A 26666-nucleotide genomic window follows, 5' to 3' on the forward strand; every position below is an offset into this window, starting at 1 on the left:
AAATCTGCACATGATCTGCAAAATTTCGTCGTTTAAGGTTAGAAGGTTAGAATCATACCCGCAATGACAAAGCTGCTATCAGCCAATGTGTACTCCGTAATTTCGATCTATCGCGCTCTTCCTCTACGGCAGAGCTCCAAGCCGCGTAGTTTCAAAAGTGCAATGCTTGCAAGGAGACATCTCGTGCTACTCTTTGGACCAGCACAGTTCGGCATAATCCACGCCAATTAGTCGATGACTTTTGACGCACCCAAACTGAAACGATTGTCGACCATTACTCCAAGGTATTTTAGCTGCGGTTTCGAAGATGTGATGTGTCCTCCGACCGTAATCTCCATATGCGGCACAATTCTTTTGTTGGTCGCAAGTAAGTAGTACATCGGTTTTATGGTGGGCTATCTCGAGCATGACTCCTTCCATCCAGATGCCAACCATTTCTACAGACACCGTAGCAAGGTCTTCTACCTCCTCGATTGTTTCGCCGGTGATCATGAGCACGATATCATCTGCAAATCCAACTAGCGGCGCGCCGGCTGGTAGTTTCAGCATTAACACCTCATTATACATGGCATTCCAGAGCACAGGTCCAAGTATGGAACCCTGTGGAACACCCGTTGCTAGGGCAGTAAATCGTAACCCGATTTCGGTTTCGTAGGTCAAGACACGGTTTTCAAAAAAGCTTCCTTTTATCCTGCAGAGCGTATTAGGAACACGCATCCTGTGAAGCAATTTAGCAAAAGATTCCCAGCCAACGTTGTTGAAGGCAGTTTTCGTGCATCGTAGTGCTTAAAATTCGTGGAAACATCCGTAGATCTGGCAACGCTGATCACCACCCATTGTTCAGTCCGACAAGCGGACTGAGAGAGCACGACGGCTGCTCTCACTGAAAGCGAGATGGAAAGTTCTAGGCGGTTCCATCTGGCGCGAGCACGTGCTTGTGTGCTTGCTCGTCAGCCTGTTTAAGGACGCATTCTTTATGCGCCTAGGAGTCAGTCGATATCAAACCGCCAAGCCGTCAAGAGTGTCTTGTTCTTCTTCACTGCTTCGTTCCAAGCCTTGCTCCCGGGTCCAGCTGCCTGAATAGGCTCTTTTCAGAGCCCTCCCATCCAGAAAGAGTTTTGGATCTCGGTCAACCAGGCGATCGAGATCCCCCCGAGCCTTGGCCGCCAGGCAACGTCATGAGGACCTGCCTCCTCTGATGGGACAACCATGCGTGGTTGTCTCTTGAGGTCTAATCCCACGAGGGGAGCGGACCATCAGTGGTAGTTTCCCAAGCGCTCACATCGACCTAGCCTTGGCCTCCAGGCAGACAGTCTGCGGACCTGCCTCCACTGTTTGGCAACCACCAAGGGTTGCCAAAGCCCAATCCCTGAGGGGGAATGGGCAAGCAGTAGTAGTTTTGCCAAGTGCCCTCCCGAGTACAGTCTAATGGCTTTTCATTACCACAACACCCATCGACTCGGGATTTTAGCCGAGCGAGCACATGGTCGATTGCTTCGGGTTTGCCGCTACTTACGGTCAGATATGCCAATGTGCTCAGCCTGACAACCTGATAAGATATAGTTTTTCCCTGATTTTTGAAAACTATCCTGATTTTCCCTGATATTTGCGAATGTGAATAAAATAGGTGGTATTGAACAGCATAAGATACCACTGAAGGAGATCCAAATGTGGAGCGACGACCAAAAAAAGGTCCTCACTTTGACAAAGATTTCCGTTACTTCGGTGTATCCTGATTTTTATTTCATGCGTTCCTAAGTTTTGAAAGAAAAAAAACATATACATAATTTTGATTTGATCGTTAGTAGCGACCAGAGGCAATCGATCATTTGCGCGTTCGGCTAAAATCGCGAGTCGATGGGTAGTGATCAGTGATGTCAACCTTCCAGATTTTTTCTGGATCTTCCAGGTTTTTTGGACTTCCGTCAGACATATTTTTAAGTTTCCAGACTTCCAGACTTTTAAGTTTGGCCATGAAACATTTACACAACAGTGAAAATCCAAAATTTTCGTGATAAAATGATACAAAATGGTTCGAATAAGTATGTAATAGAAAAGTGAGGAGTTGGAAGATGGATGTAAAGCAGGGAATTAAACATAGAACGTTGTACTTTCGATTCGATACTTCCACAATAGCGTTAGCATTGATAATGTATAGAACGTATGATTAGATTATCAAATAAAAACGACAGAAAAAGTCATCACCTATAAAGTTCGCCATCCAAACTTTTCAAGGTTCACTACCTTTTTTGGAGCCATCATGAGTACATTATATTTATATAAAACAGTAAATACCTTCTAGTTTGTGGAATATTTATTATTAATTTCGGAAACTGAATTGAAATTGACTAGCCCAGCCCAGTTTCAAAAAGACGTGAACAAACACCCACGCACGAACATATGTAACATACGTACTTACTTCTGTACTGTACTGTACTTCTGTTTACAAAAAGGTCAGCAAACGTTGTCACCAAAACTATCTGGCTCGAGTTCAGCGTGATCTCAAGTCCAGACCAAAATCGTTCTGAAAACATTTTAAAAGTCAGCGAAACGAACCTGATCTGCCAAACCAAATGTTTCTGTTTGACAATACGGCGAACTCTGATCGTGGAATCTGTGATCTCTTTGTCGATAAATTCCCGTCTATCTATAATACAGCATCGACATCCCCTGAACATCTGGATAGTGCAGTCAGGAATATTGCGCCACTGGGCTTCTCTATAAACAACATTGTGGTTGGGGATGCAGTCAAGTTCAAAAATTCTTTCTCTACGGGTCCGGACGGAATACCTGCTACTTTTATTAAACGTTTCATGCCTTTTTTGCTGACTCCTGTTAAACTTATTTTCCAAGCTTCGCTTGACAGAGCCATCTTCCCCTCACTAAGGAAGGAGGCTTACATGTTTCCGGTGTATAAAAAGTTAACAGGAAAGATGTCAACAATTACCGGGGAATCTCAGCATTATGCGCAGTAGCCAAACTATTCGAATTGGTGGTCTAGGATCCGATTTTCTTGTCCTGTAAGAATATTTTTTCCGACGATCAACACGGATTCTTGCCCAAGCGCTTCACGACAACTAACCTTCTGACGTTTACTTCTTACCTGCATAAAAGTTTTGCTGCGAAGTCTCAAACCGACGCTATTTACACCGATTTGTCTGCGGCATTCGACAAAGTCAACCACGATATTGCCATTGGAAAGCTGAACGCCTGGGTTTCTGTGGAACTCTTCTTGACTGGTTCCGGAGCTACCTGTCAGGACGTAAATTAACAGCTCGCACGGAGGACTCTTTCTCCAAACAATTCTCTGCTTCTTCTCATGTGCCTCAGGGAGGCCATTTAGGGCCGATTATCTTCTCAATCTACTTCAACGATGCGCTCTCACTCCTCGACGGCCCAAAGCTATGTTATGCTGATGAACTAAAACTATTTTACAACATTAACATCAAACAGAACGATATTGATTTCCTACAAAATCAATTTAACCTCTTCGCACACTGGTGTGATATAAACTGCCTGCCTTTGAATATCAGTAAATGTGCAGTCATCAGCTTTTCACGAAAGTGGCAGCCTTTTTCCGCTGAGTACTTCCTCGGAGATGAGCCAATCACACGCGTAGAACACATCAATGATCTGGGCGTAATTCTAGACCGGAAGCTGGAATTCAGGACACACACAAACTACGTTGTCGACAAAGCTTCGAGAAGTCTTGGATTCTTATTTCGAGTGTGCAAGGACTTCAAGGTTGTGTATTGCGTGGAAAGTTTGTATAGCAGTATTGTTCGCTCTATCCTTGAATATGCATTAGCTGTTTGGTGTCCCTACTACTAGAATGGGGCCGAACAGATCGAGGCTATACAGCGGCGCTTCTTGCGATTCGCCCTTAGACGCCTGCCTTGGCAAGACTTGTTTCACTTGCCAAGCTATGAACATCGATGCCGTCTTATAGACATAGACACGCTTCAAGCCCGCAGAAACTCAACACGAGCTTCCTTCGTTGCCAATCTCTTGACATCACGAATTCACTGCACCACGCTCCTAGAAGCCATTCCTCTAAGTGTGCGACCCCGTAGACTTAGAAACCAAGATCTTCGATTGTATGCTCCCATTCGATTGAACAGTTATGGAGCTAAAAGCGCTATCATCGGTGTAAGGAAAACATTCAACCGTTTTTCTGAGCACTTCGACTTCGACGTTTCAAGAGATGTTTTCCGTAGTAGAGTTTTAAGTGTATTGAGAACCCTGTAATTAGACTTAGTACTCTTTTTGTATAATTTTAAGTCATCATTTCGACCAATATATGTTCCGTTGCTTTGTAATAAATAAATAGATAAATAGATAAATAGAAAAAATAAGGTCTCAAACTGATTATTTGTGATTTCAACATTCAACAACTATACCTGTGTGTAAGAAAGGGGAAACAGGCCATCAGTTTGAATATTTAATGTTAGCCTGATTTTTCTTTTCAACGCTCCCTGAATTTGGGAAAAAAATGTTGGCAACCCTGCTTATGGTCATACACGGACAGAAAAAACAACCCACTCTAGGTACTTTTGGCGTAAATCGCCACCTCAGTGCAGGAACTTAATAGTAAGTTAAAACACATCAACCTAAAAGTAGATAGTTGTGCTTTAAGGTACCAGTGGGTAGAAATTATGTACTTCGTTAATTCTGGAAATTTTTGGTTTACTGCTGAAACTCCAAGATGGCGGACAATCTTGAGGCGAGACATACAAACAATACAATCAATTGTTATAAATAAAATCATTTTTTCGATTTATTTGAAAATAATTAATAACAAACTTACCAGGAACTCTGTCTAGAGGTTTCTCCAAGTTTTTTTTTTCATTTTCCCCAAAGTTTTCAGCATATTATTGACACACGCGTTCCACTCAGTGGTAAAAATGACGGACGATGGAGGAGACAAGGTACTTAGCTGAAAACGTCCCAGTACTTAGATTAAAATTACCCACCCAAAACTACGTACTTTGGGCTTTAACCTTCCAAAGTCGTTCGGGTCAATATGACCCGAAGCGCACATTCAAATCATCATAACTCTTCGAGAAAAAATCGCAAAAATTTGATTTTAAAAACCTCCCTGGGGAATCACAAAATACACAATCTGTAGTACCAGGCAACTTCCTGTGACCACCGGAAGTGCTCCCTCAAAAAAATCCGTAATTAGGCTGTTCGGGTCTATATGACCCGAGAGTTTGCGTAAGTTCCCCTGGCCGCAAATATTGACCGATTTCGATGAATTTTAATTCATTGTACAGATAATTTATTCTAGTTTCTCAATATTGAAAAATAAAGTCGAAATATTTTACGAAATCACCAGTAGCTGATTCCGAATGAAAAAAGTCCCGAAAAAGAGCTCTTTTTAGAATGCCTATAACTTCAGACAGGTTCCAAATATTGCGCTGATTTTATAATATTTGGAATTGCCAAGAATAAATCTATCCATGGATGTATAAACTTTTGGTGGTCCAAAGGAAGTTTTGGCCGCTATCCCGGAACTTCCGGTAGAAAAAATTCTTACTTCAAAAAAGTCACCCAATTTTGGCTTTGCATTGCTGTATCTCGGTTACCAATGGATCGATTCTCTAAATTCAAATTTTAGTTTTTTTTCGTTAACTTTATTATTATTTTTGTAGAACATAGTTGGTTCCTCAAAAATCTCAGTTGTTTAGTATATGGTAATGAAAGTCACATCTTTTTTGTCATTTTTCAAACTCCCCCTCGTGTCGGTGGGTTTACGCGATTTTGATAGCGTGATTTCCCTAAAATTTGAACTCAAACTGGTCACTTTTTATATACCTAGAGATTCATTAGAATCTCCTCTTTCGATTGACATACATTTTGTGTGGTGTTTTGAAAATTTGTAGCAACGTTTTTCGAATTTACTGAAAGCTGCCAAATTTCAACCAGTTTGGTCCACGTTTTCAACAGGTTGGTGTACAAATCTCGCACCCCTCACGTAGCTGCGGGAGAAACAAATCCTGTAGCTCTCTTTTTGTCGCTCACCAAATCTACCACCCAACCCAGCAGCAGGAGGAACTGCCGTCTCGCCGCGTGTTTTGTTGATTGATTGTGCTGATGCTGATGCTTCTTTGCGTAGTAAATGTTTTGATTTTAAAATAGGGAAAGATTATTTTTCCAAATTGAAATAAGCGTCTTGAATCTTTTTAGATATTTTATCATTGGAATTCTTCAGTGATACATTTGTTTTGAATGTTTTCATGATTCTTTTCTTTTATTTCAAGCAGTGTCTACTGCAGGAGACACAAAATCTATGATTCAAGTAACAAATATTCTGAAATTTCAATCAGAAACTTTAATCAGAAATCGGAATTTGAATCGGAATCTGAAATTAGAATCTGAAATTTGAAATTGAATCTGAATCTGAAATCCAAATCTGAATCTGAAATCTGAATCTGAAATCTGGATCTGAAATCTGAATCTGAAATCTGAATCTGAAATCTGAATCTGAAATCTGAATCTGAAATCGGAATCTGAAATCTGAATCTGAATCTGAAATCTGAATCTGAAATCTGAATCTGAAATCTGAATCTGAAATCTGAATCTGAAATCTGAATCTGAAATCGGATCATGAAAATTAAATCTGATATCTGAATCTGAAATCTGAAATCTACAATCTGAAATCTGTTATCTGAATCTGAAATCATGGACGTGAACTTTAGAAATGTTGCCCATCCATTAAAATATTATATCAAAAAAGATTCAAGCAATTCCTAAAACAATAAAGCATTCATTTCGTTATCAGCATCATCACAATCAATCAACAAACCACGCGGCGAGACGGCAGTTCCTCCTGCTGCTGGGTTAGGTGGTAGATTTGGTGAGCGACAAAAAGAGAGCTACAGGATTTGTTTCTCCCGCAGCTACGTGAGGGGTGCGAGATTTGTACACCAACCTGTTGAAAACGTGGACCAAACTGGTTGAAATTTGGCAGCTTTCAGTAAATTCGAAAAACGTTGCTACAAATTTTCAAAACACCACACAAAATGTATGTCAATCGAAAGAGGAGATTCTAATGAATCTCTAGGTATATAAAAAGTGACCAGTTTGAGTTCAAATTTTAGAGAAATCACGCTAACAAAATCGCGTAAACCCACCGACACGAGGGGGAGTTTGAAAAATGACAAAAAAGATGTGACTTTCATTACCATATACTAAACAACTGAGATTTTTGAGGAACCAACTATGTTCTACAAAAATAATAATAAAGTTAACGAAAAAAAACTAAAATTTGAATTTAGAGAATCGATCCATTGGTAACCGAGATACAGCAATGCAAAGCCAAAATTGGGGGACTTTTTTGAAGTAAGAATTTTTTCTACCGGAAGTTCCGGGATAGCGGCCAAAACTTCCTTTGGACCACCAAAAGTTTATACATCCATGGATAGATTTATTCTTGACAATTCCAAATATTATAAAATCAGCGCAATATTTGGAACCTGTCTGAAGTTATAGGCATTCTAAAAAGAGCTCTTTTTCGGGACTTTTTTCATTCGGAATCAGCTACTGGTGATTTCGTAAAATATTTCGACTTTATTTTTCAATATTGAGAAACTAGAATAAATTATCTGTACAATGAATTAAAATTCATCGAAATCGGTCAATATTTGCGGCCAGGAGAACGTACGTAAACTGCAGGTCAAATTTATCAAAAATAGATTTGTACGGAAATTTTGCGAACGGCTTTGGAAGGTTAATTGCATCAACCCAGTAGTACGTAGTCCATTGGGTAGTTTTGTTTTGTCCGTGTATGAAGAACCAATCAGTTGTGGTGTTTTGGCCTGTTGAAATCTAATCTAATGTTTTGAATTCTTCTTGGTACTTCTTCGTACCTGAAAATGATCACATTTTCATAGGTGATGCAACTATTAGAGAAACATGAGATATCAAATTTCTCGAAAAGGATACAACGGCTCACCGGCCGGTGTAACTAGTCTGCTCGAAACCTAAGTAGCGGCAAACCCGAAGCAATGGACCATGTGCTCGCTCGGCTTAAATCCCGAGCATATGGGCTAGTGATAGAGAAACAACTGAGATCAAAGAACACATGCGAAATATTGCAAATAATGTTTCAAATTCCATTTTCATGCTTTTTGTTGTGAAACTTTCTTGTCCAATTGTTACACATAATCCACTTTAATTTTCATTTACTCAGTTTCTACAGCATTGAAAAACATAAGACCAGCAAGATTGACATTTAAAAATGAAATCAACTGTAAGGAATGCATTTCATTGGTTTAATCCTTTTACGGCTTTTGTCTTGTGAGCTTATCCATCCAATAATTTTATCTTATTTATCTTAGTGGTTATGAATTAAGGTTCGAGAAGTCAACATTGGGTAAATTTGAATGTTATGATAAAGACACGTTTTGAAAAATAAATGTTATAACGAACTTATGACTAATTTTATGTATATGATAATTTCTGAATACTTAACAGGAAAATAGCTTTTCTTTATTAATCTACATTTTGTATGTGACTCCAAAAACGACTTTCCAGTATCGGTAACCATCGAATTGGTTTAATTTTGTCTATAACTTTTACACGTTGCATACATCTTAGGGTCGCAGAGGATCGCTGGAAGCTGCAGTTTCCCCTCCGCAAGGCAGTGGAGATTACTTCCCGCATGATTTGGACGACATCTACGAGTACAAAACCGACCATCAGTATTTCACCCATACCGGAGCGTACGATTCGGAATCCGAGGGAGGCGGCCGGTTTTCATTGCTCTCGGATCAGCACCGGAATATTCTGTTCCAGCGCAACCAGGCATTTCATTCGCTAGACGAGTACGGTTCGTCTGGCTACCCACCGACGTCAGGGGGTGTTTTTAACCCTCGAAATCTCAGCCAAAAGCACCGTTTCGATAACAGCAGCTTCGCTCGGAAGCTAACGTCCAGCATATCGCAGAGCAGCATCGACAGTAGCTTGTCTCAGACTTCATCGGCCAAAAGCACAGACAAACATCATCGCCAGCACCATCACAAAGGTCACCATCATCACTCGATCGCCGAGATGATCAAACACCTGGGCAAAAAGGCTCACATCTGGCCGCATGGTCGCACTCGCCACGAGTCAATTAACGAATCCGCCGATCATTCACCCGAAGATCTGTCCAAGCTCAATCAGAACGATCAGAGCGACTTTAGGATTCGATCCCGCTCCCTGGATGTGAACCAGACGAAGCGGATCCTGGACGATTGTGAATCAACGTACAACATTTACAATAGGATTCTCAAGGAAGGTAATTGTCGACAATTGGATGTAGTCTGTTAGTTGTAAAAGAGTGTGGGGGGAAACAGATAAAAACAAACCCTTTTGCTCACACACGAGCTGCGAGATAATCATCTCCGTAATGAAAGCAAATGATTCCTGCTGTGAAAAAAAAACCTGCTTTACACAGCGCTAGATTTGCACATTCTCAACGATCTTGTTTATTTGCCAAGCACCAACAGCTACGATGCAGGCGATACCTCTAGATATGTCTGTATTACCCTATTTGTTGTTGCGCCTTTTGGAGGAGCGCCATCGGCGGCCTAATGAATATTTTATCGCCCGAATGAATCCACTCTTGCTGGTAGAAGTAGATTCTCGATAGGAAAGATAGGCTTGAAAAGGATGTAAACACAAAAGGTTAATCACATGGCTCGGTAATTCACACGACAAACGCTCCTCGGGGGATAGATCATTTTGTGGCAAATACTTTCATAGATGTAGTAGATTGACTAACGTGGTCGGATCGTATGTGCGTCGAGTGTGTCATTTGGAATGGGTTAATTCGAACGGTTTGACCCTCGCCAATGGAATGGCGGTTTAGGTCCGGGTCTCGCAGATAGACTTTAAACTTTTCACACGAACTATTGGAACTCGTGAAAGACATAGTAACAGAATTTAATTCAACAGCTACATATGTAGCTCCTAGTCTAGTTGAGAACCTCTACCAATCGGCGCAACTCAAAGTCTAGATATTAATCCTCAGATTTTTAGCTAATTTTTGAAAAGGTTGTATGTGACCTTAAATGGTCATGTTTTTCCCACAATATCGGGGCAAACGGTAAAGCCCCATGAGCCTGTGTGTTTGTGTGTTGGCCGTTGTGATATACTGGAACTGGAATTGAAACTGGATCGCCTCCTGACGGAACGAGGCGGAGATGGCAATGACAGGTCACTCGTATGGAGCGACGATAATTATATTTAACAAACGGACGCAACGTCATTCGATTGGGGTTCTAGTTATTTGCCCATAGCAAGTATTCGTGTTTGTACGGATGATTAAGCTTACTGTTAAACGTCTTCCTCAGACCCCCTGCGCCGTGCTGGTCAACTTCTGCCGGAACAGAAAATTATCATATAATCGTGTTGCCGCTTCCTATTCCCCGTATCAAAGGTCAACCTGTGCGGTTGAGTCACGACATATGAGGTGGAAAAAGAGAGGGCTTTCGATAAGCACTATTGATCTCTGTAGTGAAAATTTAATTAGCTGATTTATTGAATTAACAGAGTACCTACACGTAATCGCTCAAAATGGGTGTTAAGTAGAGTGTCCGTCCCGGGATTTCCCGATTCCCGGGAATCGTAGTTTCATTCCCGGGAATTCCCGACATGTATGAAATTCTTTCTCTGGAAAAGCCTGGAAGGTGTTCTTTTTGAAAATGTAGTCATACAAAACTGATTGAGAATATGCCGATTCCTGTGGTAGTAGAGATTTTGCAGCCATTTGGTACATTTTTTATATTCGAATAGGTGTGTTTAAAAAGATTATATGTATTTTCACATCGTATTCATTGAACGAAACCCACAAAAGTTCGAAAAATATATGAAAAATTGCGTAGCAGGTAGACTGATTCTCGAAAGTAACATTCGTGCACTTGTTTCAATTTGGCTTTGAAAGCCAGATAAATTTCAAATCCTTAAAATGAAGAATAAAAAGTTTTTTCTATGAAGAGCAAATATGTGTTTAGAAAAACGAAAAATTGTTGGAATAATCAAACAAATAAAACCATATTTTTTAATCAACCCCTAATTGCATGGATGAACTTTTCATTTGACTTATTCAGATTATTTTATAGTTCTTTAGACTGTTTCTAATATATCATCGTTGAAAACAGTTTAACTTGTTTGATTAAAATAAGTTAAAAACATTATGAAGAGTACATTTCGAACAAATTATGGGCTTGTTTGCACGAAAAGTTCGATAAGCTATGTATATTTGAGTCGAAGTGCATATATCTTACATGTTTTTTAATATTTCCCGGGATCCCGGGAATTCCCGGGATCCCGGGAATTCCCGGGAAACAGGCCACCAGATTTCCCGATTCCCGGGAAAGGGAAAATGGCCGGGAAATGGACACTCTAGTGTTAAGCGTTAAATTAATGATTGTTTTTCTTTCTGCCGGAACATTAAAAAAGGATAGAAATTCTAATGAAAAAGGCATTAAATACTCTTAGCTAAATTGAAGTAAAAAATCAACAAGTTTTCATTTACAGTTTGAGAAATTTGTTAGCGTTTTTAAATTCCCTATTTAATTTTTGCTATTTACTTTATCAACAACAGAGACAAAAAATTGAACATAATGAAAAAAAAACGATAAATTGTGAAACTGTAATAATAAATTTCTATTTTTTTCTTTTTTTTTATAGGAGTTTAACCTAATTAATCTCTATCATTTTAGGGCTACTAGGAAAAATAGATCTGATCTCAATAAAAGAACTGGAATATTTTTTCCATGTCTTGAACAAGATTATTATTCAAGATGCAAACAAACTATTCTTCAACGCACGCAAACCAATTCAATTATTTATTCTAACATATCTGTTTTCAATAATTCGCGAGAGAATTGAATCAAGTTGTGCCATTTCAATAGCAGGATACAATCTATTTATAGAACGGTTGTTCACACGTTTGCGTGTCACAGAATAATGTAGAATAATGCATGTCTTATTTGGTTGGGAAAAATGGCATTTTTCTCATGATAGAAAAAAGTTGAAAAATTGTATTTTTTTTCGGAATGAAACTTTTGAAACTTCAAATTTTTACCTCTATCCGACTACACTTTTTTCTGAATTTAATGCAGTTATAATAACTTTTTTCCTAAGTTTCTGAAAATCTCTTAAAGTAAACTAAATTCGATCATAAAAACAGCAGTTTCATATACCTATTACTAAAATTTCTGGCTCTCTACCAAATTTTCGACCATATTTTAGTGATGTATGAGGCTTTTTTTCATTGCTGTTTTGGAACTTACTGCAATCTTGTTGTACAAATTTTTAATTTCAAAATATAACTTTCAAGCTTTTGGGTTTTGTGGAGGTCAGATTTTTATGTTCAGTTTATCGTCTTTCCATTCTTTATTTCTATTACTGCGAAAGTTGATTCGGGCTCCAGTAAAAATCACAGGAAAAACCTGTTTCTCTACAGATTATATTGAAGACATATTTGACTGCACCACAAATTTGAAATAAATTGGAATAAATTGAAGATCAACAAACAATATACATATTATCTATATTACTATAATGAAAAAATCGACATATTTTTAATCAAAAATTAAAAAAAAAACATTGCAATACAAAAAAAACGTTTTGTCTACGTCTACGTTTTGTTTTTTCGTTTCTCGGTTCATTGAATGGCCATGTATTTTATTTTTTATATAGAAGAAATTCGTAAACTAGCCTTTCAACAACTTTTATGAAATTTATCAGAATTTTCCTAGACAACGAACAGAAAATGAAGGATGCACAAATCCTAGATCAAGTTTTTAATACATATTTTCAAAGAAATAGAAAATTCTCATAAAGTTAGAAGCCGCAGATTGGCAGAGCAGAAAATAAATAAATCTATTTTATTGTTTGAATTTATCACAGAAATTTCAATCTGCCAATGATTTTAACTGAAAAATACTGTTTAATCTGTCGAATAGCCGATATTCTGCAAAAAATGGATAATCATTGGTTAAAAAATTAAATTGTCATTGTCATGTCATGCCTTTTAAATATTCAAAAAGGCATGACATGACAATGATAAAAATAAAAAAAAGAAAGAAATGACAAAAATGACAAAAATGCTAAATATTAATAAACTACAAAATTGAAAATAATGAAAAAAATACAAAAATGACAAAAATGACAAAAATGTCAAAAATGACAAAAATGACAAAAATAACAAAAATGACAAAAATGACAAAAATGGCAATAATGACAAAAATGTTAAAAATGAAAAAAACGACAAGAATGACAAAAATAATGAAAATGTCAAAAATGACAATAATCACAAAAATGACAAGAATGACAAAAATTACAAAAATTACAAAAATGACAAAAATGACAAAATTAACAAAATGACAAAAAATAACAAAAAAAAAGACAAAAAATACAAAAATTACAAAAATAACAAAAATGACAAAAATGACAAAAATGACAAAAATGACAAAAATGACAAAAATGACAAAAATGACAAAAATGACAAAAATGACAAAAATGACAAAAATGACAAAAATGACAAAAATGACAAAAATGACAAAAATGACAAAAATGACAAAAATGACAAAAATGACAAAAATGACAAAAATGACAAAAATGACAAAAATGACAAAAATGACAAAAATGACAAAAATGACAAAAATGACAAAAATGACAAAAATGACAAAAATGACAAAAATGACAAAAATGACAAAAATGACAAAAATGACAAAAATGACAAAAATGACAAAAATGACAAAAATGACAAAAATGACAAAAATGACAAAAATGACAAAAATGACAAAAATGACAAAAATGACAAAAATGTTTTTGTCATTTTTGTCATTTTTGTCATTTTTGTCATTTTTGTCATTTTTGTCATTTTTGTCGTTTTTGTCATTTTTGTCATTTTTGTCATTTTTGTCATTTTTGTCATTTTTGTCATTTTTGTCATTTTTGTCATTTTTGTCATTTTTGTCATTTTTGTCATTTTTGTCATTTTTGTCATTTTTGTCATTTTTGTCATTTTTGTCATTTTTGTCATTTTTGTCATTTTTGTCATTTTTGTCATTTTTGTCATTTTTGTCATTTTTGTCATTTTTGTCATTTTTGTCATTTTTGTCATTTTTGTCATTTTTGTCATTTTTGTCATTTTTGTCATTTTTGTCATTTTTGTCATTTTTGTCATTTTTGTCATTTTTGTCATTTTTGTCATTTTTGTCATTTTTGTCATTTTTGTCATTTTTGTCATTTTTGTCATTTTTGTCATTTTTGTCATTTTTGTTATTTTTGTCATTTTTGTCATTTTTGTCATTTTTGTCATTTTTGTCATTTTTGTCATTTTTGTCATTTTTGTCATTTTTGTCATTTTTGTCATTTTTGTCATTTTTGTCATTTTTGTCATTTTTGTCATTTTTGTCATTTTTGTCATTTTTGTCATTTTTGTCATTTTTGTCATTTTTGTCAATTTTGTCATTTTTGTCATTTTTGTCATTTTTGTCATTTTTGTCATTTTTGTCATTTTTGTCATTTTTGTCATTTTTGTCATTTTTGTCATTTTTGTCATTTTTGTCATTTTTGTCATTTTTGTCATTTTTGTCATTTTTGTCATTTTTGTCATTTTTGTCATTTTTGTCATTTTTGTCATTTTTGTCATTTTTGTCATTTTTGTCATTTTTGTCATTTTTTGTCATTTTTGTCAGTTTTGTCATTTTTGTCATTTTTGTCATTTTTGTCATTTTTGTCATTTTTGTCATTTTTGTCATTTTTGTCATTTTTGTCATTTTTGTCATTTTTGTCATTTTTGTCATTTTTGTCATTTTTGCCATTTTTGTCATTTTTGTCATTTTTGTCATTTTTGTCATTTTTGTCATTTTTGTCATTTTTGTCATTTTTGTCATTTTTGTCATTTTTGTCATTTTTGTCATTTTTGTCATTTTTGTCATTTTTGTCATTTTTGTCATTTTTGTCATTTTTGTCATTTTTGTCATTTTTGTCATTTTTGTCATTTTTGTCATTTTTGTCATTTTTGTCATTTTTGTCATTTTTGTCATTTTTGTCATTTTTGACATTTTTGTCATTTTTGTCATTTTTGTCATTTTTGTCATTTTTGTCATTTTTGTCATTTTTGTCATTTTTGTCATTTTTGTCATTTTTGTCATTTTTGTCATTTTTGTAATTTTTGTCATTTTTGTCATTTTTGTCATGTTTGTCATTTTTGTAATTTCTGTCATTTTTGTCATTTTTGTCATTTTTGTCATTTTTGTCATTTTTGTCATTTTTGTCATTTTTGTCATTTTTGTCATTTTTGTCATTTTTGTCATTTTTGTCATTTTTGTCATTTTTGTCATTTTTGTCATTTTTGTCATTTTTGTCATTTTTGTCATTTTTGTCATTTTTGTCATTTTTGTCATTTTTGTCATTTTTGTCATTTTTGTCATTTTTGTCATTTTTGTCATTTTTGTCATTTTTGTCATTTTTGTCATTTTTGTCATTTTTGTCATTTTTGTCATTTTTGTCATTTTTGTCATTTTTGTCATTTTTGTCATTTTTGTCATTTTTGTCATTTTTGTCATTTTTGTCATTTTTGACATTTTTGTCATTTTTGTCATTTTTGTCATTTTTGTCATTTTTGTCATTTTTGTCATTTTTGTCATTTTTGTCATTTTTGTCATTTTTGTCATTTTTGTCATTTTTGTAATTTTTGTCATTTTTGTCATTTTTGTCATGTTTGTCATTTTTGTAATTTCTGTCATTTTTGTCATTTTTGTCATTTTTGTCATTTTTGTCATTTTTGTCATTTTTGTCATTTTTGTCATTTTTGTCATTTTTGTCATTTTTGTCATTTTTGTCATTTTTGTCATTTTTGTCATTTTTGTCATTTTTGTCATTTTTGTCATTTTTGTCATTTTTGTCATTTTTGTCATTTTTGTCATTTTTGTCATTTTTGTCATTTTTGTCATTTTTGTCATTTTTGTCATTTTTGTCATTTTTGTCATTTTTGTCATTTTTGTCATTTTTGTCGTTTTTGTCTCCGTGATTGACCAAGGCCATCAATTTTGTTCAGTGATCAAATGAATGGTGCTTGGATTAGAATTTGCGCTGCACAAATTTGATGCTCTCTCTTCGAATGTCAATAACGGCGCCGGCCACGTCCTGGAAGTCAATGATTAGATTGAGAAAGGGATAAAGATCTATTCTGTGCTTAAGAACCGATGTTACCTCAGCATTCTAGCAAGATAATTTTTATTCGGAGTGGGATAAAAGGAATTGATTGGGAGACAGTTTTGACTAGTTTTACGGTGAACCTTAAAAATATTTTTCTCTCCTATTAGTTCCTATTGAAAACTTTCAGTATATAAGAAGGCATGAGTTTTTTAAGTAGTTTAATGGCGAAAAAAATTAACGATTATCGTGAAAAAAAGGTCAAATAACGAATGAATAAACCTTAATTCTATTATAATTCAAAGTTCGATGCATTTTTCATTATACTAAATGTAGACAAATATCGATAGTAAATATTTGAAAGGGAAATTGACACCAAGAACATCTTTGAAATTCAGCAAGATACTGTTACCTCTCTAAGAAATATTTAAATGAGTAAAATTCAATTCAAAAGTTTTTCTGTGAATCTAATTTCAAGTAGAATAAACTTTCTCAGTGGGAATGGAAAATCATATCGAGAAAAATTGAAAAGAAATAAATGATATCATTGAGATAAAATTGTCTGGTCTGCAGATCATGAAATACATTGTTTTGAAAATATAAATTATTGGGCTGTGCCCGGAAAACTTCACAATTCGCATGACCCTAGTATAATTTGAACGCTTACAAAAATGGAAAAAGTAACATTAAGGAACGGGCTCACCATAAATGCCAAATAAAATGCCAATCCTAGATGATGGAGGAGTCCGCCAGGGAATCTGGTGTTTGGATCTTCGGGGGTTGAGATAGTTTACTTTCCGAAAGTCTCATTAGAGGCCACTGAATTAGTTACGTCCCAAAAGTTCATCCAGTTTTACTTCGTCGAGTTTCCAGATTTCGAAATTTGTTTCATTTGATGACTAGAAAAACCGGGCCGTCTTTCTCCGGCCATAGCCTACCTTTGTCCATAGAAATCCACCGATTAAGTCCCAAAAAGTTGTTGTTCGCCATATTTATTTTCGAAATAACATATGATCTCGGTATTTTAGACATTTTTAAGTTATTTCGATTTTTCGATCCCTCAGGTGTCCTTGGACCAAAAAGGCATATCGTCAGTTCAATTAATTCGATGATGATTTTGTTTCCGAACATCCATTTCTATTCTAACCTGAAAAAGAAAAATAGATGTATCAATGAAATGAAACTGTAAATTCAAAATTTATTCAATCTCGTTGTCAAGATGATGCGTGGAAAATTCCGAAACTTAAAAGTGCGCCAAACCACCGGAGCGTCATCGTTGTTGGAACAAATTTGCATTTTCGTTATAGTTAGAAGCTTGGAAACCGCCAACAAACTAGGTACTGAAAACAAGAAACCGGGGATCGTAGAACGTCGAAAAGGTGTGTCTCAAAAACCACACATATGTATGTAGAACTCTGATGGGGAAAGCTTGTTTTTGCTTAACTAAACCGGTAAAACGCCGCCGCCCGCCGGGTGGCAGCAAGAAGGTGGTTCTATAACCTATAACTGTGTTTAACTAGCGGCAGTATCAAAATTGTGTCCTATCGGCTAGGAAGCGCCTGTGCCTGTTGATGTCAGATAACGAGATTGTTTTTTTCGGCTGAACTTGCAATTTCAGCCGGACGGAAAACAAATTAAAGGTACATATACAAAAGCTTAGCTTAGCTTAGCTTGATTGACTACTCACATCCACCTGAACTATGAAACCCGAAATTCGCGAACTTCTATGTTTACAATACTTAGTTTTTTTTAGTGATAAAAAGATTGCATTATCGGAATTATATTACTTTAGCTGCATTTAGAGCTCCATCGTTGCAGGCGTGGCTCAGTAGAACGAATTCCACATCGCCAATGGTTGCTACTCCGTGATTGACCGAGGCCATCAATTTTGTCCAGAGGTCAAAAGAATGGTATCTGGGATTGAGAGCACAATCACAATGAACAAAACTGATGCTCTCTCTTTGTACATCAATAACGGCGCCGGCCACGTCCTAGTAGTCAATAGATAGGATGGAAAATAGAGAAAAGGATGAAAGAACAATGTTGTGCTTTAGGACCGAGGTCACCTCTGCATCCTAGCAAAAAATATTTGTTGGAGATGGGGTAGAAGGATTCAATCGGGAGACACTTTTGACTAGTGTTTTGTTACATCTTACATTTTCCTATATACTATTTCCTAGTAAAATTCCGTTACATAAAAGTTTCTTTTGATTTTCCTCAAACATATTTGCTTTAAAAAAAAAAATTCAAAACAAACAAAAAATCGAGCAAGAGTATGAATTTTTGAAGCGCGTCAGAAGAAAAAAGAATTATTTTTTTTTTATTGTGAATTTTGCTTCTAGCCTTTTATTTGAAACGATATGAAAAGTTACGATTTTTGAACATATTTTTTATTTTTTTCGTTTCAACTCATAAGTTTCGTGTTCTCCGTTTATGCATTTGTTAGTTTTTCATATTTCCAACAATAGCAGCAACATCTTTTGATAACTTTCTTCTAGAAACCTGTTACTGTTTTTTTTTTAGAATTTATATGACAATAACAAAACACCATAGATAGAATCAGGCCAGAATATAATGGGATGCACATTTTCGTTTAAAAAGAGAAGTTTGGAAAATCAGCAACAGCCAAGAAAGTCAAGCAAAATGATTTAACAATTTTTCAATATAAAAATGAATCAGGTAATTCTTTGTTAATTCCTTAATTTAAACTCTTATCCACATTTTCTCTTACCGAGAAACATTAAACTACACACATTTTGACAAACTTTTGAAACGGACTTCTTCATCGTTATCAATTTCCAATGGATAGAAAAATTTTAACATGACAAACTCAGCAAAGACAATGTTTAATTTTTTAATACTCGAAACTATTTCGAAATGAAAAAATACATAATTATATTAATTTTTGGTAGCCCTGTACTAGACAAGAGCTTCCGTGTAGTTTAAAGCTTCACTGATTTCCGAAAAATGAAAACAACTTAAACTTTGTCTATGCGTCAAGCTGAGGTGAGTTTCACCTACTACAAACAAAATATCGAATGAAATAAACATTAAAGAAAGAGTTACTTATCTTGCTATGGTTTCTCAGATCCTGCGATGATATTTGCACCTTTTTGTTAGATAGGCGTTTGGAATTCCGAAACATAAAGCTTGAACATGTCATCACACAACCAGACGAGCGACAAAAAAAACACTTCCCCGGACACAAACCCCGTTCGGAAGCTTCATTTCAAAAGAAAAGTTTCGCCGTTTAATACCACAGTTTATACCGGTTTTAAAGTCTCTTTCCCTCACAAGTGAACAGTTCTCCCTTAGCTACTCTTTTTATCACTGAAAGATGCCACAGTTTATACTTATTTTTTCTCACAGGAAAACTTCCATCGATTCAACTTTTTCGGCAAATTGTCAAATTTCACTTATTATGCTTATGAATTTGAGCCTCATTATTGTTGAAAAACTTGAGTCCGAATCAAAATTCCCGCCTATTTAAACCACTTTTATAGGATAAAATTTTGGAAAATTTGTGAAAACGCGGAGCGTAAAAATTTTACGTCAAGTTCAAAGCACCGATTGCTTTTCCAGAATCAAATTAATTTCCAGAATCAAATTAAAGGTACATATACAAAACCCATATAAAATCTCAACAGACTTCTGATAACAATTTGTTATTTTACGATACACCATTTGAGACTTTGTTTTCAAAAAACAATATTCCAATTAGACAAGCCCCTCGGGGCAGCTGCAGTTAGAACGCTTTACCGAGGTACATAGTTCGTGTGCTCGCCTAAACACTTGTTCCGTTTCGAGTTGTAAATAATTCTCGACCGTAAAAACAACAACAATCATTTGCGTGTCGTGGCACTTGATTCTATATAGCGTAGTAGTTCTGTGGGTTAAGTCATCCTCCACCAACCTGGCGCTGAGTGCAGTTTTTATAATCTACATAACTGTGGTCGACGGAAAACAAAATAACCGGCTGCCTAACACTAGCGGTTGAAAGTTTCGCGGTTAACCCTACTCGGAAAATATTTTGACGTTTTTTTGTTTTTAAGAACTATCTTAAGCTTTTAAAACAGGAAAAAAGATTTTGTTTCACTTTTACTATGGCGACCGTGAAATTCATTTCCTTTTTTTTATAATACGAACTCAACAACAGTTGTTGGAAAATCGACATTGTAGAGATAAGCGTATTAAAAATCTCATAAAATTCAACAACGAAATTGAAGAAATTGTTTTTGTTTCAATTAAGTTTCGACCGCAATATTTTGTCCGCCAGTGTATTTGTGTTTGTGTTTAGAAAGGGGGAGCTCTAAAGTACTATTTTCGACATTCTACGAACTCGATCAAACAATGAGTGCAACACAACAGGTGGGATACTTATTCAAGGCAAAAGTTGTAAACTGAAGTACATAATAATAATTAAATAAAAACGACTTTATTACGATTCACGGAAATAAACATTCCATTATCTAGGCCTACCGGAACTTATCGGCTCTGAACCGTGGTCGGAATCTTTCTAAATTTGTGTAGTTTTGAAAAAAAAAATGTTATCTTTCTAGAAAATGTTCAAAGGAGAATCGCGATTGTTATTCGAAAGCAATGTATTGCATTAAAAAAAATCTTACCTCACTTATTAATGAACATTTATCTTTTCCCATAGCGGCGCACATGCGACGAGCCTCGGCAGAACTCGCGGAACGTCGTCGAGCATCGTTGGGTGCCAGCCGGGGACTACGGCCCGATGGCACCATGGATCCCTACCACGCGGCCATCCTGTTCCGGGACTCTCGAGGGGTAAGTTTCAACATAATTGTTTCACACGCTTTATTCCGAAGACAAATTGTTGGCTCCCATTGACTTCAAGAGTGAGAATCAAGCACGCCAACGATCGATATTATCGTCGATACTCTTGAATGAAAGGTGGTTGCCTATCTAACGGGCGCTTTTGCGCGCACGTTTTATCAATGAAACGCGAACGCTGCAAGTTTGCATTTGCAAGTCCGCAAGCGAGTAAAAATAGAACAGATTAGGTTAGAACTGGACCGGTTCTTCAAGTTTGTTGATTAGAACCTAACTTGAACCAACGAGGAAGTCTCGAACGTGCTCCATTTTGAGACAACGCTCTGTTACCGCCTAAAGCTGCTTGCTTGTGATCGTTAATCCACCGGAAAGGTTAAAGTTATTTAATTAAAAAAAAATCCGAGTTTTGTGTTATCAACAGCTGAGTGGCTGTGAAAATGGAGCCAAAAAAAACTCACAATGTGATTTATCTGTTGAACAATTGAGATAGGGCAGTTTTCTTCCAAACTTGTCTACCTTGGCTTTCGGAGATTTATTCTAAACCTTAACACGTGGAGCTGCAGAGTAGAATGGTCAATGAAATCTGATACCTGATTTTTTGATAAGTCTAAACGGTGCATTGGTTTTTCTTCTTTTGTATTTCTACTTTAAGATTTGAGTTCAGAATATGATTATGTAATTGAATTGTCTTACTCGAATAACTGAAAGCTGAATTCGGATTTTTATAACACAAAGGAACGGACTTTTTTGTGCCTTTGTTTTCGTAACTGATTTTGGTTCTTTCGTTGTTTTTTGTCTATCATCTTTCGTTTTGACGACATGGCGTGAGAATTTTTTTGAATTTTTCAGTTTTAAGTGAAATCGATTTTATTTATAACTAATAAACCTAGATGAAAACTAGAAACTGGGTTTGAATCTGTTTATTATACTTCATTCAATGAAAGATTTTGCTTCGCAAAAATACGCTTTGAAGTTTTGGATATAACAAACATGACACTTTGATTAAATAAAACATACCAAAGTGTTTACGGAGATGTGAATTTAGAGCCAGAATTGCATTGTGCAAAATTTGAATAAAATCGAATCATTAGTTTTTGCTCGGTAGATAAAAAGCAGAAAAAAGGCAGAATCTTGCGAAATTTAAATCAAGCGGTTATTCGATGTTCAATTATTTGAAATGTGTTACTAATTATTCTCCAATTAATTTACTGATGTGGAGAAAATTGCTTAAGCAAGCAGAATCAAAATCAAACGATGGCTTACTTAGATTTTATCTAAAACAAATAAGTTTTTCATTAAGCATAGTGGATTGCAATGTGTATATAGGAGTTGTAACCACTGATCACACTGGCATGACACTTTGAACAAAATATCGTTCAAATTTTGGCTAAATGCCTCCTACTGTCAACATTGCGCGGCCATTGTTGAAGGCCAAAATGACAATTTCTTAAATATTAATAATTTGACCTTCAGGGGACGGATACCTAAGATATATCTTAGAAAATAGGATTGTTTCAGTTTGTGATTATTAAGATAATGAAATTTCATATATTATTTCTTATTTTTTATTTGCACCATTCGTGTTTTTTCTCCCCAATGAAAATGAAGCATAAACGATCATTTTCAAAACCCAAATTTTTCAACTGACTTAAGCAGGGTAAAATTAGGCATTTTTTGTTCTAGAACTTTGGTTGAAATCATTATTGGAATTTATAAAACATGAAATACTGCATGGGAAAGAAAGGGTTTACTTAAATTTGATTATTTGCCGTTTGCAGATTTTTCGCGGTCCTTAACACGTTAAGATGCAAACAGTTTCATAAATTAAAAATGTCTGTTTTTAGAATAAACAAGTTTCGCCACGCTTTGGATCCAACTAAATCTATCATCACGGAATTTACAGTCAAAATTAAATTAAAAGATGGCTTAAGAACAATTAAATAATTTTAAAATTTACAATTGAACCATAATTTTTTTAAACATTTTTTCAAGAGCCTAATTATCTGCTTTTAATTAAGTTTTAGAAAATGAACATCCCGACGAGAACTTCAATGAAACCTCTAAGTTTCTGAGGTTTGATAGACATCAACAAAATGTTCTAATTACTATTTGAGCCACATGTTTCATCATCGAAAGATAAGAATTGAACGATTTGGTCGAAAATAGATACTAAGCATCTATTCCGTCGAATGGCTGACAATATTTTCAAAATTCATGTTAACAAATGTCTTGGACAATCAGTCCTTGATGCTTGGTTTAAAAATACGCAATAAATCAGTTGTACTGAATGTGGAGTTGAAATAGGCACGGTGTTAAATGCTTTTTTTTTAATTGAGCATTTCAAGTGAGGAACTTGACATTTTCTGAGCCTCCAGAGGTTTCTCTCTGATAAGGAGGCTTTGGAAAATTGGTCGATCTGTGGCTGGTCTAGCGATCGAGTTTTTTTATAACTTCCCACTAGGAAGTCCGTTAAATTAGTCCTCAAGTGAACTGTAACTTGTCGTTTGAAACTGGCTCTTTTTTAGTTTCAGGTGTTGTGGTAGACTGCTGTACTTCATTTTGCTAAAATACTCTGGAGATATCTTCATATGCTCGGTGTTCGCCCTTATTTGTGTTGGATTTCCTCTTGAACATGCTGGAAACCTATAATCCTGCCTGATACAACAGTTGTTTTTTGAGGGGGAAAAGCGGATTATGGCTGTGTGGTGGCGGCTTATAGAATACTACCACTGGGATACTGGTCCACGTCGTAAAAGGCGACTTATCCAGTACTTCCCATATGCGTTAGTCATTCTTCAAATGCGACTATCACATTGGGAGGGGAAAACCTTGGCTTGGTTCCAAGCCAAGTTTCTTCAGGGAGGATTCACCAATTGTGCTTATTGCTATTAATGCGCATGCACGAGTTGTATTCTCCTAAATTTTGTAAACACCCGCTTCAAGGCGGTTCTGTGCCTGCGGGCCCCAAAGTGGGGGTAGGAGGGTGTATAATAATCCTATCTTAAGCAGAACGTTGTTAAGGTCTGCACTATAGCCAGGCACTGGTGCAAAGGGCCGTATTTTTCCTGGCAACTCGTGGGATTCAGATTATACACACGATTTTAAAATTTTCATCCTGTATGGGATACCCCGCTTCATGCGTCGATATGAAGGTGCAGAGGTTCTTGTGTGTGATGGAAATATGTGTGGAATTCTTTGATAGAAATGCTTTCTATTAAGGTTGCACAGATAAATCTGCAGCACAAAAGAACCGCTACACTGAACTTATGTCGTTTAATCCTTAATGGAACTGCATCAATCACCTTGGTCCAAGAACCCTATTTCCGAAATGGAACTTTTTACTTAGGGAATTTGCTCAAACCAAACTTTACTGTGTTCAGTGTAATTGGAATGACTAATGCCCGAATAATGCCTCGTGCATGTATATTGATAAACAATTCTTTAAATGCAACACTTATACCCAATCTAACAACAAGAGATATTTGCGTCGTTCAGGTTTCGCTGCCTGATAGAAAATACGTCTACTGTTCAGCATACTCACCATATGAACAATCATCCCCTACGGATGATTTAAAAAATGTCATTTCATTCTGTGAATCACAAAATATACCTCTTGTAATTGGCTGTGATGCCAATGCCCATCATTTTGTATGGGGTAGCTCAGATATCAATCTGAGAGGCTTAAATTTAATGGAATATTTAAGCAGCACTGATTTAGAAATTGTGACAGAGAAGAGGTGATTGACATCACACTTTGTTCTAGAACAATTTCTCAGGAAATTTCAAATTGGCATGTGCCTAACGAAGAATCGATTTCTGACCACAGGTTTATCTATTTTGAACACTCAGGTGAGTTTTTAGAAACAATTACATTAAGAAACCCAAGAACAACTAATTGGGACCTATATTTGGAGCACCTTGCTACTAAATTTCATGGATATACACCTGAAGTTACTACTCCTTCAGAGTTGGATGAAGTGGTTGCAAAAACCACCAAAATTATTTTAAATTCTTATGAAGAAGCGTGTCCATTACGAACGTTGAAATTCAACAAAAACAGTACACCATGGTGGAACTCAAATCTCAATAAATTACGAAAAAAACTGCAGACGCTCTTGGAACCGAAGGCGCACGGAAGGTTTTGATGCCTTCAAGTCGGCTCGCAGAGCTTACCGGAAAGCAACAAGAGCTGCCGAACGCTCAAGTTGGCAGAGCTACTGCACAAACATTTCAAGCTTGCACGAAGCAAGTAGGTTAAATAAAGTCTTAGCCAAATCAAAAGATTATCAGGTTTCATACCTTAAAACCCCTAGTGGTGATTATACATCAAACGACGAAGAAACATTAAGTTGTTTATTCAATACTCACTTTCCAGGATGTGTTGATCAAGATTCATCGATAGAGCCTGAGTTCTTTTCTGGAAGTCTAGATTCCTTGCATTTTGCTCGGAAAATAGTTACTACAGAATCGATCAAATGGGCAATCGATGGTTTTGCTCAATACAAATCTCCTGGAAGTGACGGTTTATTTCCAGTTTTGCTTCAAAAAGGTTTCGATCATTTCAAACACATATTAAGAAAAATAATGATAAGCAGTTTTGCTCATGGATATATTCCTAAACTTTGGCGGCAGATAGCCCTGAAATTCATCCCTAAAGGGGGACGATCATCATACGACGAAGCCAAAAGCTTTCGTCCTATTAGTCTAAGTTCATTTCTATTAAAAGCACTTGAACGTTTAATTGATCATCATATCAGGCAAGAATGCCTTGTCCAACATCCGCTTAATGCGACACAACATGCATACCAAACAGGAAAATCAACATTAACTCTTCTGCACAACGTAGTACATAATATTGAAAATAGTTTTTCGCAGAAAGAATCATGTCTAGGAGCATTTCTAGACATAGAAGGAGCATTTGATAATGTCTCTTTTACATCAATAATGGATGCGGCACTACTTCATGGAGTGCCTATTGTTATAACTAACTGGATTAGCGCAACGCTAAGTAACAGGAATCTTCATTCGTCTTTAAGACAGGCTTCAATAACAAAAGTTAGCACACGTGGTTGCCCACTGGGTGGTGTACTATCACCTCTTTTGTGGAACCTAGTTGCAGACGGCTTGTTGAGAAAACTCAATGACCGTGGAATACCAACCTATGGATTCGCAGATGATTATCTTCTGCTGGTAAGAGGTTTGTGCATAAGCACATTATTTGATATGATGCAACAAGCTCTGCGCTCTGTTGAACGATGGTGTTCTCATGTAGAACTTTCAGTTAATCCTCTAAAAACTAATATTGTTTTATTTACTAAAAAACGTATCACCCGCGGGGTGCGCCCTCTGCTGTTTTATGGTTCCGAAATCACCGTGTCTAATCAAGTTAAATATTTGGGTGTCATTCTTGACTCCAAATTAAACTGGTCTGATCACATCGAATTCAGAATTAAAAAAGCATGCATGGCCTTCGGACAATGCCGACGTGCAATCGGGAAAAACTGGGGACTCAAACCCAAACATATTCACTGGATTTACTCCACAATAGTAAGACCAATTCTGGCCTATGGGTGTCTAGTGTGGTGGCAGAAAGGAGAAGTGGCAACAGTTCGAACTAAACTAAATCACCTTCAAAGAATGTGTCTTTTGGGGATGTCCGGATCGTTCACTACAACTCCTACCGCAGCACTAGAGGCTCTGTTTTC

General features: G+C 36.0%; 1 protein-coding gene across 5 annotated transcripts in view; it reads left to right on the forward strand.

The window, feature by feature from the left end:
- LOC129754581 (uncharacterized) overlaps positions 1–26666 on the forward strand; it is a 318099-nt gene that overhangs the window by 217792 nt on the left and 73641 nt on the right. For all 5 annotated transcript variants that reach the window (XM_055750722.1, XM_055750719.1, XM_055750723.1 and 2 more), the window contains one exon: positions 20822–20955. In XM_055750722.1, the coding sequence (XP_055606697.1) occupies positions 20822–20955 (134 nt within the window). The remainder of the gene's footprint in view (positions 1–20821; positions 20956–26666) is intronic.

This window comes from Uranotaenia lowii, chromosome 3 (assembly GCF_029784155.1).
Source record: "Uranotaenia lowii strain MFRU-FL chromosome 3, ASM2978415v1, whole genome shotgun sequence".
Taxonomy (NCBI): Eukaryota; Metazoa; Arthropoda; class Insecta; order Diptera; family Culicidae; genus Uranotaenia; species Uranotaenia lowii.